Source organism: Eschrichtius robustus, chromosome 19 (assembly GCF_028021215.1).
Source record: "Eschrichtius robustus isolate mEscRob2 chromosome 19, mEscRob2.pri, whole genome shotgun sequence".
Lineage (NCBI taxonomy): Eukaryota > Metazoa > Chordata > Mammalia > Artiodactyla > Eschrichtiidae > Eschrichtius > Eschrichtius robustus.
Window position 1 is genome coordinate 28,940,176 of NC_090842.1, and position 19,415 is coordinate 28,959,590.

Sequence of the window (19,415 nt, forward strand, 5' to 3'; positions counted from 1 at the left end):
GGCTTTCACATTCAAATAAAAATGTGAAAAACAAACTGTGACCCTGCTACAGGGAATGTTGTATCTAATAAAAGCAACTCCCAAAGGCTTCATTTCCTTGCTCATTTTGGGTGAATTTTTAATCATTTAAGGTCAACTTGAACCAAATCACAGATGCCTATATAAGCCTATCATTTTCTGGCCCAAGCACTAGTGAAGACATTTCCTCCCACACAAATAAAAATTTGAACAAAATTTCAAAGGAAAAAAAAACCAAAACAATGAAAATAAAAGAATGTGAAAAGAAATACAAATCAAAGAAATTTATTGGTGTTGACAAAAATACATAATACAAAAAAACAAAACAAAACTAACACAACAGAAACAAAACCAGAAACTCCCCCCACCCTGGCGGGCCCACACGCCTGAGGTACTGACAGCGAGCAGCCCCAGGAGCCCCTTGGAGCATCGCACTTAATTCATGAGGACCTCCATCTGCACCAGCCTCGCGTTGGTGTCCCCAGATGTCCGGTAGGGTATCATCCCAGCAAAGGTAATCAGGGCTCGGGCTTGGCTGCGCAGTTGCTGAGAGAAAGGGGAAGAAGAGAAGAAATCCAGTTAACTTCCGGGTCAGGGCACTGTCCTGGGAACCACCACCCCGGCCTTCCATTTTCTACCCCTTGGGGTCAGGGCAGATTCCCGGTGGGTGGATGACAGTCTCACCCTCCACCATCATGTTCCTCCAGCATGGTGCAGAGTTAGCAAAGCTCGGTTGCCGGGGCCTCAGTTCCAAAGCCCTTCTGCTTAGCAAAAGATGGATGGGTGTGCCGGGCAAGCTGCCTCGCCTGACACATCTGACCAGCTGCTGACACGGCCCTGTGCTTCAGACTGCCTGCTCTACTTCTCTGAGCCTCTCTCTCTCTCCTGGCTGGTTTCTGTCCAACTGTTACCATGGGGTCCTGAGTTTCTTTCTAGGACCCTCATGAAGCACCTGCACTACCAGAGGCAACAGTCATGCCTAAGTGAGGCCCATTCCAGCTCTTTCCTCTCCTGCGTCTTCCCCTTTCCTTCCTTTCACTCCTTACATTCCTTCCTTCCTGACAAAAGTGCTTGGCCCTCTTTTCTCAGGCAACAATATTTATGAGATTCCTGGATTGCTCCAGGAAGGAAAAAGATTTAAACTCAGGTGTTTCCAACAACAAAAATAGGAACCTTCACTCCAATTTCCAACGGATAAATTATTGAATAAAGAATAAAGAAACATAAGCGAACAGCTTCAGGTTGCCCCACATTGAGGTGTGTTGGATGCTTATACCAGCAGGAAAGGAAACCATATCTGGAATAGAAAGGGAGGGTCTACACACATCTTTTGGACCAGTAATGAGATTTTTAAGAAAAATTCAAGGGTCACTTACTAGGCTTCTTAAGGACCATTCAAGAAGAAAACTGAAAGGTAAGTGCCTTTTACCTGATATGTGAAGTAAATTGGCAAGTAAAGGTCCTAATTAATGTCCAAACCAAAAGAAATTTACTTTATGATGAGAGTATCCATCAGATTTTCTTTAAAAGTGCAAAAATGTGCATGGGCTCTCCTGCCTAACTTGCAGCTACTTTACATAAGCTCTAGGGGTATGCAGGCCAAGGGACCCATCCACTCCCTGGCAGCACTGCACCTTAAACCATGAGGCCACTTCTTGGGCAGGCAGCTTTTACACATAAGTCTTTCCTCGACTCCACCCATCCCTTCCTTTCATTACAAAGGACAGCAGTGGGTAAGAGGAAGACAGGAGAATGGCTTTATCCATCATATGTAAAAACTAAGTGCCTAAAAAAGAGAGACTAAAACACACAGTGTGTGAGTCCAGCTGGTCTTCAATCAGTTCCCTTCAGATGTGGAAAATGGACCTGCCGGGCCACCAGCTCTGCTCTCTGTGAGCAAGCCCTGCTCTGACTTGTAAGCAGTACAGAGAGTATCAGAAACGCCCACCACTTCAGTAGCTGTATTCACAACAGCACTGCTGCCAAGGCCCCAGCACAGCGAGCCCACTGCTGGCACATCTCCTATGTAGGCTCTTGCCTGTCCAAGGGCAGATGGCAGACCTGCAGCTGCCTCTCGTGCACACATGGATGGGCCTACCACGTCGGAGGACCACTTCCGAGCACTGCTATGTATGCTGCTAAAGGTGAAAATTCCCACCATCACTCACGAGGCAGAGGTTCTGACAGTGACAATGCCTGTAGGGGTCATAGCGGAGAGAGCCCTCAGATATCCATGGAGGCGGGAGATAGATTTTCATGGCTCTAGTTTCTTGATTGCCAAAATCAGGTATGGCTGTTGTACACCATACTGAGAGACTCACCAAACATTAAATGGAAATGTTAAGGGAAAGGTAATTCTAAAACACTGCCTGTTTTAATGGTTTAATTGGGTCAAACACCTTTCTTTCCCCTTTTGTCAAATCAACCGTACACCATATGCTGTTGGAATCCCAGGGTTCTATCTACCTGGACTCTACGTGACCCAAGCAATGCCGGAGGCCCCACAGGCAGTGGAAAGGGCACTGGCCCTGGTGTCAGACAGACCCGGCTTCCAGACGTGGCTCCTTCACCTACCACCTGAGGGGCCCACAAAAGCAAGACGCCTCCTGACCCAGGCCTCAGATCCCTCAACTGTAAAGTGGGGATAACGACTGTCCTAGGTACCTCTCTGGAGTCACTGTGAGATGACAGTAGAAACAAGGGTTTGCACCAAATTGTTGACCAAAAGTAAGTATGGTTTTCATGAAAGTGCTGAACTGAGACTCATAAAATGACCTTCTATTTAAAAATGGGCAGGAATTCTTGTGGAATCAGTATAAATTAGCATTTTGATTTTTTTAAAGGTGATATTCACTGACTTGGCACATCTTTATTTTTTAGCTTGAGAAGAGTAGCAACCCCATTAATGTTCGACTTCTTCCGGGAGCCCCCGACACAAACTTTACCCAGCTGCCAGGTAGTAAAGAAACGAGCAATTTAGGGTCATGAGCAGTGGTCTCATGAGGTGCAATGGACAGCAAACCAGAAAGGTGGTTCTCAGCGATGGTTCTGGCCAACCATCTGGCTGGGGTCTTACAGAATCACGGTCCTCGATGACTCGCTGGGGCCTGGATGCCGACGATGGACTTGTCCCCTTGAGCCTCTTAAACTGTGTGAACAAGATGTTCATGGTGGCGAGAAGCACTTCTGAGAGGTTGTGCCTGACCTGCACAGAGGGACACACATGAAGTAAGGAGAAAGAACCAAGCCCTGGGGCCGACCACAGGTTGGGGGAGGGTGGAGCAGTGCTCCAGGAAGGCCTGGTCACATCACATCTCCACAGCTGCCAGGTGGAGCGCCACACAGCCACCAAAAAGGAGCTGATGGCATTGCAATGTCAAGCGTGAAAGCAAAGCTCAGGTGATGCTACTCAGAAGGTCAGGCAGGTCACTCTTCTGCTCCCTTCTTTATGCCAGTCCTCCTAGGCAGGGGCAGTGAGCAAAAAGCATGCCGACTACGTGTGGCCAGCAAGAGTGATTAGCGAAAGCTTGCATTTGAATGTCAGTAGGCAGGGACGCACACGCTGGTTCTCCAGTCCCCACCACTCCCCACTGTCTCAGACCCATCAGACTGTCTCCATGGGACTAGCACAGCCCGAGCAGAGTCCTTGGGAGTGTCTATGAGGACAGGCCCTGGTACAACACTTCAGTCCATGAAACACTGAATGATGTAACCAGGGGAGGGCAAGAAACAACAGAAGAAGGAGCGGCTAGGGGTAGAACTGCAGCAGGTGTGAAGGGCAGGCTGGCGAGAGGCAAGACCTCCTGAACTGTGTGTACCACAGCAGGCAGCCGCCTCACCACACGTGCAGAAGCCAGCCTTCCTTCTTCCTCCAGAACAGAAACATGCTTTCATAAAAGGAATGTGCTTAACTAATGGTTTTAAATTGAAACACTGTTAGGAACATCCCGGAACCAGGCAGCTGGCCCTCAGTGCCTGTGGTTCTAGAGAAGAGTCTTACCCTAGCTGCACATGGGAATAACCAGGGAAGTTCTGGGCTACAGCTCAGATCAGGGAAACCAGAATTTCTGGGCCTGGGCACAAAGATTTTTTTAAAGGTCTCCTAGCAATTCCAGTGCGCAGCCCAGTTGAGCACCCTTGGGCCAAGCAGTGGCAACATGCTAGAAACCCTGCAGAGAGACAGTAGCTCTGGGGCTCTTGGGCTGATAACTGAGTCCATGGTCACTGCACCTGCTTCTTGAGACAAAATGGTTCAGAGAAGGGAAAGAAGGACGTGAATCATGATGCATATTTCATGTACCCAATGGAACTACTCAGACAAGATCAGAGTTAAGCACTGACACACCCTCTAGAACAAGTGCATAATAAAGAATCAAACCAGATCCCACAGGATCAACAAGAAACCTATTTCTCCCCAGAACATGTCTGGTCTCTAAAGCGAGCGTATTTTCTTAGTCAGGAACTCAGACAATAATCTGATGGGGATATGTGTACTCACAGAAAAACCAGCCCAGGATACCTGAAATTGGACTCGTCTTAGAAAACTCAGTCTGGATGGTGACTGTAGTAGGACTGTTAAAGTTATTGGCACGTTAAAACAAAAGCTTTCAGTAGAAGTGGGGGAACAAAGAATTTTATAATTCAGGAAGAAAAGGACTCACCTCATCACTGAAATTTCTGAAGGCAGCCACTCTCTCTTCCACACTTTCCTGATTCAGGGGCACCAGCTTCAAGCGATCAATTATCTATTTAAAACAAAACCCATCGGTCCCATATGATACAACCATCACAGTCATTTCATCTCCTCAAACACACAGTCAGCATCTAACACGTTCATAGTGGGCTTCCTAATAGGAAATGCTAATCCCCTCATTCAAAGGCTTTGATTCTAACTTGCTGACTGACTCAAGTCCTGTCCTCGTTTTCTGAGGCAGTTTTACAATTCAGAGATTTCAAATTACTCTGAGAAACCTCTCTGTTTTTAGACTAAAGAAGAAAGGAAGAGAAAAAAGAAAAAGGAAAAAAAGAGCAACACAGAAATCCCTTTTAGATTCACAGGATCATACTTGTCCTTCTTCACTTAACAGGCATACTGGTGACATTTCCTTTCTTTTAAATGAATCTCACGAAGTGTTTTGATTTTTCAAGGGCATACATTAACCTGCACTTCAAACACCCCTCGTGAAACTTACATCAAAGGCTCTGTCAATATGCCCACTGTGATATTCGTCAAAAAAGGTGATCAAGTCCAACAGAAGATAGAACGTGGAGTCCACAAATTTATTTGCACTGATTCCCTGAGCCCTATACCTGAAGGACAAAAAAGAAGGAAGGGGGGTATATTAGGAATTTCTGTGCAATCTATTACTTGAGGATAGCATCTAAAAAATGTCAAAATCTCTTAAACTCTCTAGATGAAGTGAACTAAGGAGTGGAAAATAGTGTTTCTTTTGAAATGGCCAAGCATTTGATGGCAGGTTTGACAGAAATCCACCTATAAATGTTCTGTGTGAAGCACAGTTCTCTTGCCTCAGCCCCATCTCAGCAAGCATCTCCAACCCAGTTTTCACTGGGTCACTTTGTTAGGCTTATCTGCAAAGGGCACAAAAAGTGACAACTATTGCCCCAGCCTGGGAGTTACACTGGTTAAAGTATGATAACTCCTCGAACTCATGGGGAGGAAGGTAGCTTCTGAAACATTGGCCACTACACCTCTAAGAATTTCCCCATCCATCCATCACTAGCTTTGTTCCAAAATGCCTTTGAGATGGCTGCTAATGACATATAGATGAGTATAATGCCTAGAATTAAACCTCATGTACAGGATTAAAATGTTGAGATACCCTTTCATACCCTTCCTTTTGGCAAGAATGTTTACCAAGTGACAGTGCCAAGTGACAGTTGGTTATGACGTGGGGGAACAGGAACTCTCAAACTGTCAGTGCTGGTGGGAGGGTGAGTCAGTAGAGCCATGCTGGGGAACTCTCTGATGCTACGGTAAAGCTGAAGGTGCATCTGGGCGGGCGCTGGGAGCCCCGGCACCCCCCGGAGCCAGCCCCGCCTTACCGCTCCGCGACGGAGAGCGCCATGTTCTTCAGCCTCTCCTTGTTGGACTGCGGGGCACTGATCTGGGGGACGACGGGGCTCAGCAGTTTGTTCATCAGCTCCAGCACCTTGTCAGCGTTCTGTTCGGTTTTTTAAATTAAGAAAGGAATCAATTAAAAATAATAAGAGGAAAAAAACTAAATAACCGAAACCAAAGAGGGAACTTTTGTTCTGTATCTTGATCTGGGTGGTGATGACACAGATACATACCTGTGGGAAACCCATCAAGCTGTTCACTGAATATGTGTACATCTTTCTACTTTTTAATTAGACCTCAATCAAAACACTTTTAAATGAAAAGAAAAATGAATTATAACCCTCTTTTTGCCCACGTTGGTCAGTTGATAAAAGGAGAGAATGTACTCTTTCTTCAGGCCCTAACAGTCACCGGTATTCCCCGCCTGTTCTCACAAAGAGCTACTTCCTCCAGTTCTCTCAGAACCCCTCAGCTGTGGTTTTGTTCCCTGACACACACCGGTCACAGCGTGTGTGCGGCTGCCCGGAGGGTGAGCACCAGGCATCTTCACCAGCAGCTTCACCACCCAAGCGTGATGGGCGCTTCCTCTGCTGCCAAGGGAGACTTTGCTCAGTGCCCACGGGACAGCCTTTCAATATGTCACTCTTGTTTGGCCAGAAAGACCTTATGGGCAGAAATAATTCTGTAAAATGGTAATTTCACCCTGACTGGACTATTAACTGCCTAAGCACTAGGAGAAAATGCCTCAGCAGGGAGAGGGGTACAACAATGGCACCATCGAAATGTTTGTGCATTTAATGCCAAAAGGCCGACGACAGATCTATTAAGTGCAGAACAAAGAAAAGAGCACATTTTACCTTGGCAAGGTCATAAAGCTTTGCTGCTTCTTCAAACAGTCCTTTATTTTCTGCCACGGAAGCAACTTTGTTGATAATAGGCTTTGTGTCACTAGTAAACTTATCTATGACTCCAGGCTGACAAGACAAATTATGGAGGGGAGGAAGAGAGAAATGGGGGGACAGAGCTGTTATTTTAAACACAGACAAGCAACTGAGATCCGAAAACTACTTTAACTGAAAATACTTGCCCTGGGCAATGCACATATTTCATCAGCTAGACTCTTGCTTTCTTGAAATATAAGGTCCTATTAAACATATGAAAAGGACCAAGGAAACTACCCATGAAGAGGCAGACTCAAAGGCAGCACAGAGGAGTCACCAGTAAGACTGTGCTTTCTAATTTTCCAAAATGACCCAGAGAATCGGTGAAATCATCAATGGTTTTAATTTTGCTGATGAGTAGGCACTAGGGGGAAAATACCAGGAGGCTCAGAGAAAGTATCTGAAAGATTCTTAATTTGTTTTCTAAGACAGATGGCAAAAGAAATCCAGTCCTGAAAAAATATATGGCAAGTGGTGCCAGGATACTAAAAAAAAAAAAAAAAAAAATCTGCATCATCACTCAACAGCAACCAAATGGTCAAGAAAGTACGAGAGAGGCTTGAGGTACCGTGAAGAGAGAAGGCAGACTGTGTGACGTCTGACTGGCCATCTGATTCTCCATCAGCCCTGGACCAAGTTGGGTGACCTGCTCCGCCACCCTGGCAGCACAGGAGATCAGTGAAGAGCACGGGCTCTGGGGTCAAGAAGGACTGGGCTCAAATCCCAGCTCACTTCCTTACTAGCTGTGTGATCTTGAGGAAGATAACCTCTCTTGTCTCCACTTCCTCCCTTGAAAAACAGATGACGGTTCCCACTGTGTTGGGTTCTTGTGATGATTAGGTGAGAAAATACATGTCAAGCATTCAGCACAGGGGCCTGGCAGTTGTCACTGCTCCATAAGCATGGCCACTGTCACCAGCACTGCCACTGGTCTTCTTCTGAATGAAGAATGCCACTGGTCTTCTTCTGGATGGTGTGAGCAGTGGGAGGTCATCTTGAGACTGCTGGCTCTAAACTACCCATTTTTACAAATGAGGAAAGTGAGTCCCTAAGAGAGGCATGTGGAGAGTGCCCGAGTGGGTCAGGAGGGGTCTGACACCAGGGCCTCTGCCCCTTCTACACTGCCCAAGAGCCATGATGGGTCTTAGGGAACTGCTAAGGCTCACGGGAGCAGCTGCATCTCTGGGGTCAGTGTAGAGTTCTGAGCCCTCAAAAACTATCTTTTGAGAGAGGTCAAGTGCATTTGTAACTTTCCCTTCTGGGGAGAGTAGGTGCAGGTAGGTAACCAATTTCTTTCTTGCATATTTTCTGAGCCCAGAATGGCAGAAATGTAGCCTTCTCAGCTGAAAATATGGCCGGTGTGAACGGATGAGTATTCTGAACATAATAAAAAAACTATCTAACCACAAATTTACATATTTTAAGGAGAAATGTAAATGTATGTAAAATTAAGGTCATCATTTGGGGCCTGTAATTTTCATTCTTTGTTTTTAAAACTAAGCAACTTCATTCAGATTTGCATCTTCAGTACCTTGAATCCTAAAATCTAACTGTATTCTTTGGACAATTATAAATCCCCAACTGCAAACTAACACACCTCTAGGGGTGCACTTAACCCACCTTTCTACTTCCATCGTTCTCTAGTTTCCCAAGAATCATATCGAACTGCAGAGACAAAAAAAAGTTTACTCAGTTTATTGGACGAGGATATACACATAATCCACAATTCTTTGAAGACAAGAGAGGAATAGGGGAGGTGGGAGAAGTCTTGCACAAACTAGAGAACAGTGAGACTGAATCGACATTTTCATTGTCAGAAACCAAAGAAAACTCTAACACTCCCCTGCCCCCAGCCACATCCACCAAACTCATATTGAGGTGACCATCCAGTATCACATCAGCATGAGAACTTGTACACTGGAAATCATGGGGGCGTGGAGAGAAGTTAACAGACATACCTCTCGACTTTCTATCACCAGCTCGCTCACACAACGCAGAAACATGTTTTCTCCTTGACTGTCTTTCTCGTCTCTAGAAGGGGACAAAATCAACCTGGTTTCTGGTGTGGCCCCAGGGTCTCTAATTGTCGTTCTCACAGTGGCAGAAATCAAAACCAGCTGAAGTAAATGGTCAAAAGCCAGTCTAACCTGAGGAAGTAGAAGTACTGGAGGGCCTCTCTCGGGTCTGTGGATTCAAACTTCCGGGTGTAGAGAATGAGTAGCCGCACGAAGTTCAGCCTCCGCATGCAGGGAGGGTCGCCAGGCTCATGGCTGACTGCACCGACGGGGACAGAACTGGTCACAACCACACTGCCCTCTGACCCACGCAACCGAGAGCTATGGGAACTGAGTCCAAAGACCCCGTGGCAGCACCTACTCCTGCAGCCCAGCCGATGTTCGCCAGTGTGGGCTTAGGCCAGTCCCCTTCACCACCCTGTCCTCAATTTCGTCCCAAGTACAGATTGGAGAAAGTGGCATTTTTTTAGTAAACCACTAGTATGCTGGTCTCTGAATGAAAAGATGGTGACAACTGACCATTACGGCATGTGCTCTGGAGTGAGCCTGCTGTGCTACTAAGGAAGCTGCAGCCATTCATGCACAGGTATCTTCTCTCCCTCCCCGGACTCCCACCCCATGCAGGTAGGCACACAAGATGGCTGGCTGGGCCTTCCAATGTCTCCAGTTAGAGCCCTAATGGGAACCAGTCTCATGACTCTAGGGACTGTTTCTCCTGCACCACCCTCCAGGCGACCTGACTCACTGGCCACAAAACTAGCACTTAGCACAGCATTTTACCTATTAAACACCTCAGAGAATACTAATGGAGGGGGGAAAGGCAAGAACCCTCATACTAATCATCCCAGAAGCCCAACCATCTACAACACTCTAAAGTGATTGGTACCACTTGCCCAAATCCCTGCTGGCTGCAGCTATGTGTCCACTGCCACCCGACGGGGAGATATGTTATGGATGTGCCACTGCCAACAAATACTCACGGAGCTGAGCGCTCTGTCCCGAGGATTTTAAAAGCAGCTTTAGCTCAAAGAGCACCAGCGCCACGTGGACAGCATGGCAGCGCAGCCGCTCCATGCGGAAGAGAAAGGCAATGGCAGCTTCGAACTGCGCGGTCAGGAACAGCACTTGGAAGTAGAGGAAGGGCTGATGGTTCACCGTGAAGTGGGACTCGCCTGCGCGGGGAGAGGAGGTCAAGCTGACTCAGAAGGAGCCAGCCTCTGCTGGCAGCCCCGAGCCCAGAAGAAGCCCTGTGTGCTCAAAGGACTTGCTGGGCGGGACAAAAGCACCAGCCTGAGCCTGAATGGATGCGGGGGCTCTGGACACAGTGGACGCCACTCCAGCCGTGGCCTGTTTCCACGGCCTCTGGACCTCACAAAACAACTGGCGAGCGAGGGCTGTGTTGTAAAACCCAAACTGCTTGCGTTAGTTGGGAGAGAAACAGAGCTCAGGACCTTAAAACGGAATACAAAAGGGGCTGTTTCTCTCCTTTATCCTGATAAAAGTCACTCAATAAGGACAGGAATGATTTCAAAGCTTCGGTTTACTCAGATTCACAGATATCTGCGTTCAACACCGCGGACCACTAGTTGGAAGCTCCTTTTCTTCCCCAAATTTTTAAACAGTGAGAGAAAGAAAAAAAGAAAAGCTATTTCTCCCTTGTTTGTGCTCAGATATAGTCACTGCGAGGTCTCTGAGGAAGCAGTAGCCAAGTCCTCTTATGTCTCTCCCTGAGCCAGCGTCTGCCAGAACAGTTCAAAGAACTAGCGGAAAGAGTGTACTGTCAACGACCATGTAAGTCACATACTCTGTTTACGGCCACGTGCGTGGCCTCTACCCAAATTTGAACTCATTGTTTTGTTGTGTTGTGTTTTGAAGATCCAGAGGGTTCTGAAGGAGAGACAGAGTTCAGAGATGAAGGATTTTCCCAGAAAAAAGCTAAGCAGTGACCTTAGGTGGACAAGAGAGGGAAGGTAGTTATGTTCAGGGTATCTTACCGTAGTCTTCCAACAACTGTTTCTGGAACTGAGAGAGAGTAAGCCTGTCTTGTGGGGAGCTGGTGCCGTCGTCATCGAAACACACCTGGTTCAACTAAACCCCCAAGAGAAATACAGGCATTGGTACAAGCTACTTCCTGAGCCCGGTGGGGACTTGTAGCCGGTTAGCAGCCATGCTCGAGGCTACGCTAATGGCTGTGTTACTGGTTGCGAATATTACACGATAAAAAAATGGGCCAGGAGACAGGAAATCCACTAGTCCAGTCACCTTATTAGCATTATACATTAAGCAGTAACATCTGTGTGCAGTGTGTGAGCAGGGGGAAGGGGAGAATGCCCTACTGGGCAAGGGAAGCAGCGCCTGCCTTCAGCCACAGGTAGTCCTCAGTTTTGTCGGCCACCTCGCTCTGGTTGTCGGTGACGTCACATCTGCCAATGATACAGTACACAGCCCGTTTGTAGGGGTCCGTGTTGTTCCTGAGGGCCCTGCGGTAATGCAGTCGGAGCTTGTTCTCCGTAGCTGGGGACAATCTAGAGACACAAGGGAACACACAGACACATATGCTAAAGATCCTCACAGGCATCTGAAAGCACCCAGGTCCCAACCACACAGCAGAGTCACGAAGCCTTCCTTCACGGAGGGTAACACTGTCCCACCCATACCCACGGGCACCATCACTTTAACCAGACTTGCAGCTACCAGCACCTGCGTCTCCGCCCACTGGCTTCCTCAAGCAGTGGCTGTCAGAGGCACGTGGGAAGGTCTGGGGAACTAATCCTCCACCCACCTCCCCAGCAGCCCTCAAGCAGTGATGGGCAAGAGTGAGTCAGTCCCTTAAGTGCCTTAGCCCCGCTCTGGCTTCTCCACTCCCTTATCCCTGTGAGATCACCTCCCAAATAAACTCCGTGCACTCAAACCCTTGCCTCAGGGTCTGCATCTGGGGGAACCCTAAAACACTGTCCCTACTTTACACTAACATGAGCCAGACAGGGCTTATGGTTTAAGACAATCTCTGGACATGGCATTATTGACACTGCCAAAAAAGTAACCCTGGTTTCCCACATGTATAACTGGGGTAACCACCCTTATTTCTTCTACATACATGTATGTATATTTAAACTGGGTTCGAATATGAACTTAACTCCTATTACATTAACAAAAACCAGAGAAAAACGAATGCTTAGCAGTTCCTTAATGCAAGAGAACTAAAAAAAAAAAAAAACAAAAAACTTACTGAACTAATTCAATGATTATATCTCAAGTTTGCTAACTTCTAACTCTGGCCTTTGAGTATGAAGTGTATATTGTCATTTGGGTCAACCAGAAAAGCACTAAGTGTGAACAAGTGAAGTGTAATACAACAAAGTTTCATTTAATAAAGCACCCTTGATGTGCCTGGGACTTTGTAAGTGTACACATGGTATCAGAATGGGGCTCTTTTAATGTTTTCAACTGTTATTCTACACAGTTCTACTTGCTTTCTAAACTTCATTTTTCTCCCAAGCAGAAACTTATTTGGAGCCATGCACAAGGACAAGGGAGCAACGCCAGTGGGGGCCACCCTGCTGATTCCACGTGGCTTCTTCTGGATGCACCATCTCATTCACCGTACCTTCTGTCCTTGCTGTTCATGTACTCCTGGAACCAAGTTTTAAACTCTCCCAGCTGGTGCTGGGCTCGGTTGACCACCTGTGAAGCGGCAAGCAGGTCTCCACAGCGCAGGCAGTAATAAATTAACGCCCACACAGGATGGCCTTCCACCTCTCCATCCTAAAAGAGGAAAGGTTTAACTGACGACTTTCGATGTGCTGGCCCTCAGCTAAGCCCTCTTCTTGTATTAAGTCACTTAATCTCACAACTCCACTAGGCAGGGACCATGAATGGCCTCCTCCTCTCTGTTTTACAAACCAGGAACCTGAGGCATGGGGATGTTAAATAATTTTTCCAAGGTACGCTGGTAAGCGGCAGTCTGGCTCGAGAGCCTTTCCTCTACAGCACTGTGTGCACAGGATTCAAAGACAGCCAGTGGGTTCTCCGTGGAACCCCAGTACCCACAGCAATCAGGTGACATGTTCTTCTGTGATCATTTACAGACGTGCACTCAGGCTAAGGACGTTCACTGACCAATAAGAGACTATCATCATATTTGCGTTTATGAAGTGTTAACCATTAATGATTAGCTAAATGGATTCCGGCACTTCCATTCACCTGTTAGTTGTTCATTCACTTAGTATCTTTGTTTTGGACACCGTGCTACGTTATGCACTGGGGAGTCTAAGCAAGCAGCTCTGCTCCCACTCTCCCAGCACTAGAGCTTCTCTCTCCTAAAAGTGGCTTTGTCATCGCCTGTGCAGCAGCCCTGTGGTTACTCCTCTCTCTGCTTCTCCCCAACTCCTCCAGAAAAGTGGACCTCAGACTTCCTTTCTTGGCCCCTCCACCCTTCCCTCGGCAGGACTCTTTCTTAAGCCCAGATCTGATCGTGTCACTTCCTCACTTAAACCCCTTTGAGCAATTTACATCCTAAGTGCTTAGCCTGGTGCTTGATCAAGGCCGTCACCAGCTGGCCCCAAGCTGGTCCAGCCCTACCACACACCCGATACGCCAGATACTCTTTCTTGCCTCCACGCATTTGTTCACGCTCCTCCCTCCTCCTGGAATACCCTTTTCCCAGACCCCTGGCTGGCAAGCCCCTACTCTTCAAGCACAAGTGTGGGTCTCACCTCCTGTATGAAGCCAGGAGCCTGCATCCCACCACCCTTGGTACACAGTTTCGGTTCAGCACTTTGCACAGAGTCTATCTGGCTGTAACTAGACTGTGAGCTGAGAAGAAAGGCGCATTCTAGGACCCATATCTAACTCTGTTCTTCCAGCTGTTTGAGCCAACAATCTCAGAAGTCAGTCCTGACTCTGCCACATCCAAGTTCTTCCACAGTCCTATTGGGTCTACTTTCAAAACATGTCCAGAACCCAATGACATCATCCCCCTGCACCCTCCTCCACCCTAAGCTGAGCAACCACCATTATCACCTGGACTCCTGCACCACCAGTCTCCCAAGGTCTCCTAGCTTCTCTCCCCGCCCCCTCTGGTCTCTTCTCCATATAGTAGTTCCCACACATAACCTCATTTAAACTGAAAACGCCTATCTGAGAGAGACTGCTCTGGGAAAGTAACTGACCACATACAGAAAGATGCCAATACCTGAAGTCCAGGCAAGGGAGCCGGAAGTTTAATGTTCAGGAAACTTCGAACCAACTGGTAAGTCCCAGGCACCCCGCCCAGCTGGGCCTGATGCAAGTTGCCAAAGACAGTCACAAGGGTGTAATTCTTATAACTGGAAAAAATTTAAAGGCAAAAAAAGGGAGGTTGAAAACACATATTACACGTATCTATGTCCATACCCACAACATTAGACTGTGAACTCCACAGGGAAGGGCCTGGATTTCAACCTAACATAGAAGAGTAAACAGTGCATGCTTAATGAAGCAAACTACATTATTTATTCATTGGGCAGTGGACCACTGTGAAGATTTCTCATCACTGCGGATACTCAAAAGAATCCCTGGAGCAACATAATAGTGGACTTCAAATGCATTAAGGGCTAACGTGCAGAATAATAATTGCTCCAGCTCACAGCCTAATGCTCTAGTGGGATCTTTTCAAATTTTTCATTTTGAAAATTTTTAAACCTACAAAAAATGAATAGTCCAAAGAATGCTCATATACCCTTTACTTAGATTCACCAATTGTTAATATTTGTATGCATGTTTTTTTCTCTCTATATATATGTAGATATACACACATACACAAACACACATACTTTTTTTCTGAACCATTTGAAAATGTTATAGAAATATAGAAATCAGGGGCTACCTCATCTGTAAATACTTCACCATGTATCTCCTAGTTAGGACATTCTCCTACCTAACCTCAATACTATCATGACACTACGAAATTTAACATTAATGTACTGTTATTATCTAAAATATAACACATATTCAAATTTCTTAATAACATCCTTCATAGTTTTTTTTTTTTTTTTTAAATCCAGGATCCAGTCAAGGGAATGCATGAAATTTAGCTGTCATACCACTTCCATTTCCCTTAATCTAGGGTAATTCTAACACCTTTTATATAAAGACACTGACCTTTTTAAAAAGAATCCAGGCTACTAGCTACCTAGTAAAATGTCCCACAAGCTGAATAGTTTCTCATGACTTGACTCAGGTTCAACTTTTTTGCCAAGAACCCTACCTACACAGCTGATGCTGGTACTGCCACAATGAGGCAGGTAATAATACCATTTTGCCCTTCTTGGTAACATTTAATTTGATCACTTGGTTAAAGGTGTTGTCCACCAGATTTCACCGCTGTAAAAGCACCTCCTTTCCCTTTTGTAATTAATAAGTACTCTATGGGGTAATACTTGGACATCATGTGAATAATCTGTTCACCAATAATCTTTCACCCAATAGTTTCCACTGGTGGTCCTTGCTGAACCCATTGTCACATTGGTGGTTGCAAATGATTTTCTATCATTTCCTGTTTATTTATTTGCTAGCAGGCTTCTTAAAATCCTTTACAGTGTTTTAAAATTGCTTTTATATTAAGATTAAATGGTTCAAGTTATAGATACCCAAACATGGGGTTAATACATTGAAGAACTTTCTAAATATGTTTCTTGTCCAAAACAAAACAGACTGCCTCAAAAAGTCAGGTGCTCCATATGTTCAACCACATAATAATATTAATATTATACCACATTAAGTATAATAACCAACTGAGAGAGACAGGGTGAGAGTGAGACAGAGAGAGAAAGAGAGAGACACACACAGAGAAAAACACCTAACTGTCAATTACAGAAAACAGACTCAATGGAAATTGATGTAGTCATAAAAAATGATACTGACAGAAAATTTTAAAAGCAAACTATATAAAACCATATATTGTACACATTTGGATTATAAGCTGTGTAAAATATACATATCAAACAAAATATTCACATGTCCAAAAAGGTGGCGGGGGGGGTGTGGGTGTAAGGAAATACAGCAAGGTGCCAGGGGCCTCTGGGAGGGGAAAGGGGACCGCTCCCTTTTTCAGGTCCTCTTTTTGGCATCTTCCAAAATTTCTATAACAGTCATGTAGTATTTTCATAATGAAAAATGAACACAATTCTATTTAGCAAATGTAATGAGTTCGCCATCACTGGAAGTATTTAAAAGCAGAGGTTGGAAAAGAGATTACAGAAGAGTCCTGTAGCAACCAGGACAAACAGATGCCCACTATGGTCTCTTCAAACTTGAATGAAGACAACTCACATGCTGGAAAGGGCCTCAGAGCCTAAATTCCTTGAGAGCTAAGAAATGTGTACCTTGCTTCAAATTTGGAATGTGGCAGGAAACAGACCAACGCTATATTTTCTCAACATTTTCAGCCTTATACCCCAAAAATAATTTGGGACCAGGTCTACTTTGCCACCTGGTGTATTACATCACTTGAAATACTGTATGTACGTTACACTGTCAGTGGATTAGCAACAGAAAAAATATTTTTTTTAGTGAGTACAATTATCTGAAATATTCCCTTTATCAAAAAGGACAACAAATCTTAAAAAGGATGCCATCAGAGAGTGATGCTACTAGAATGAAAAAGAAAATAAGCATACAATAGTTGTGCACAGGAAACTCCCAAATAGCTCCAAGTGCTGCTAAAGGAATTAATGGAACAACATAATTCCAAAAAAACTAAACGAAAAGAATAATAAAAGAAATGGGATAGCTTACATATATAAAACCAAAAATTGCAGCCTGGTACCACTGGTGAAGTCGAGCGCCAACGTTAAGGATGAGGTTTATTGAAGAAAAGCAGTCATGAGCAGTCATATACGTACACACATTAAAACATAAAATCCTAATGTTTTTTATATGTTGTAAGAACTTCTGACTCATATTTTGCTGATTTGTAGCAAATAAATACCACTATATACATTAGGTTCTTTATGGCTGAAGACTTAGAAACTTACATTACAAAAATTTAGTGAAAGCCTGATATAATACTTCATGAACTCTTTGTGCCCTGTGCCAGAAGCAATAAAAAACCAATAATAAATCTGGAGTTCCAGATTTTTCTTAACAAAAGAATGGAGGCTAGTGAGTTTAATATGTCTGATGGTGTTCATCTCATGTAGCTATTATATAATTAATTTAGTATTTGGTATAAAAACCTGTTCCCTCTCTGCTGTACCAGGTCTGAATTACCTTGACTTCCTAATGAAGTATTATTTTGTTGACAGAGGGTGACCACACTACAAGGCCATTGGCAGCTACATGGGCTCAGCAGCAAAGAACTGCAATTGAGCAAGTGTATTCAGCTTGGCTTTCTCTTCTCGAGCCAACAGAGAGAGGCCCAGCACCCTGTCTCTGAAATAAAGAGGGTCTGTTGCACGCTCATGACAACCCCTGCTGGCCAATTCAGAACAAGGAGTGTCCACAGGGAGTGGATGGATGGCACGGGCCCTACCAACAAGGGGGACAACAGTTAGGGCACAAGGGCACAGCCACAAACCCCTTGGTGACCAACTCCAATTAGTGAGGAGATGGCAAAAAAAACCCAGGCACAAATCAGAGGCATTAGCAGCCGGGAAGGACCTGGACTCACAAGGATTAACCAAGTAGAGCCAGAAGGAAAACAAAGGATCAAGGGGTCTTCCTAAGGTTTGAAGGTGGTAACGCTGGGTGGGAAAATTAAAATGCCTAGAGAAAACCAAAAAACCTAAGCAGTAATGGCTGAACCACAGGAGGGACAAGGATCCTGACCCAAGGCATCGTGCCCTAATAACCATGACTCTGTGCTGAGGGACAGAGAGTGGACAAAGAGAAAAAGAAAAGCCTAACAGCGCTCAGTGCTCCCACTCAAAATGATTTTACATCGGTGCATAAATACTGCTGGTAGAGAAGTGTTTCGGAAAACAGCGTTAACACCTCTCAGACTTGCTCAACCTTGTTTAAATGATACCAGCTACAGAGCACTTAGCTTGAGGACTACTTGAAACCCAAGAATGGCTGCCTTCGGGGGATTTTAAAGCCAGTCTCTGTGCTGCCGTTGCCTTACCTCTGCTCGAGGTATCCCAAGGCCTGCCTGACGAACTCCATGCGCACTTCCACGCTGTTGCGGCTCTTCAGGGCATCAGTCGCCGGTGTCAACAACACGTCTGTCATTTGTTTTACCATGGTCCACATGTCAGAGATGTTCTGCACATAAATGAGACTACATGTGACAATGCTGTGGGGCCAGGGAAATTGCCTGGTTCTTCCCGGCAATCTGACTCAAAGGCAGGCGGGACATGGAGGGGGAAGAGGTTAACGTCCTGTCTGAGGCCCTCAGGCTCAAGCCCAGTACAGAAGACGCACCTCTTCCCGGCCAGCTGCCAGGCTCCCGTCTTCCCTGCGAGCAGCCCCCGTCCCGAGCTGGTTTTCAGATCAATTACTATTCCAGGTCTGACATAACCACCTACATAATTAAGACCACATAAAACGAACAAGAACACTGAATCTCAGTGGGTTACCCCTTAAGAGAGAGTGAATACATTTATAATCATCCAAAGCTCTAGGAGTTTAAACTCAAGTAGCTGCGTTTCAGTCCTTACAAGGTCATTGGAATTTAAGGCTTAAAATAAGAGTTTAACCTAAATAATACAGGTTTTGTCCTCCCAGAGGCTCTCCAGGGGCCACTGCTCTTACCCCACCGTGTGAGTGGCACAGCCTCCTTTTCTCCTGCCTATTCACTCCCTTCAAAAGACGCCTTCCTGTGGCCTCCTAGGAAAGGCACCGGTGATCTCTCCTGTGTGTTACCACCACACAGCTGGACTCCCTCTTCCCAGAATCCTCCTGGCTGTAAACCTCTCCTAAAAATGTGTTCCCTGAACCTTTGCAAAACATAAAGTTAAGAATCCTTGGAAGACAGTAGCGATTAGAGAAAAAGCAGGTTTACACCTTTTCCAAAGGAAAAGAGAAAATCCTGTTTTTACTGTTTCTCTCAAAAATTAAAAACTGTAGAAAATCCACCCTAAATGTGACCCTTTTTAGGTGGTCAGATGGTAGATAAATTCTTATTTTCTTTAGATTGGTTTGTATTGCCTTATATTTACCATTAAAAAAAAAATAAAGCATTTTTGAAGGAAAAAAAAGTGTGTACAAGTGCTTGCTTCCGTTATAGCCTTTCCTCCTTTCTCCCTTCCTCCTGGCCACCTACCAATCTATCCATCCCCTTTTTAATTTTTTTCCCCCAGCGGGAGAAAATTGGCCAAGGATGAGAACTGAGGGACAGGAATAAAGATGGGGAGTCAGAGAGGAACAGAACCAGTGGCT

General features: G+C 45.5%; 1 protein-coding gene across 4 annotated transcripts in view; it reads right to left on the minus strand.

The window, feature by feature from the left end:
* Window positions 1–315: 315 nt before the first annotated feature.
* NUP93 (nucleoporin 93) overlaps window positions 316–19,415 on the minus strand; it is a 104,443-nt gene continuing 85,343 nt past the window's right edge. For 3 of the 4 annotated variants that reach the window (XM_068528310.1, XM_068528312.1, XM_068528311.1), the window contains exons 8-21: window positions 18,160–18,299; window positions 14,251–14,383; window positions 12,664–12,821; window positions 11,416–11,581; window positions 11,051–11,144; window positions 10,037–10,228; window positions 9,189–9,315; window positions 9,000–9,072; window positions 8,662–8,706; window positions 6,958–7,074; window positions 6,085–6,203; window positions 5,211–5,328; window positions 4,680–4,763; window positions 573–3,223 (exon numbers count right to left, since the gene is read on the minus strand). In XM_068528310.1, the coding sequence (XP_068384411.1) occupies window positions 2,960–3,223; window positions 4,680–4,763; window positions 5,211–5,328; window positions 6,085–6,203; window positions 6,958–7,074; window positions 8,662–8,706; window positions 9,000–9,072; window positions 9,189–9,315; window positions 10,037–10,228; window positions 11,051–11,144; window positions 11,416–11,581; window positions 12,664–12,821; window positions 14,251–14,383; window positions 18,160–18,299 (1,830 nt within the window). In that variant the 3' untranslated portion in view covers window positions 573–2,959. The other variant, XM_068528313.1, reaches the window with a different exon arrangement.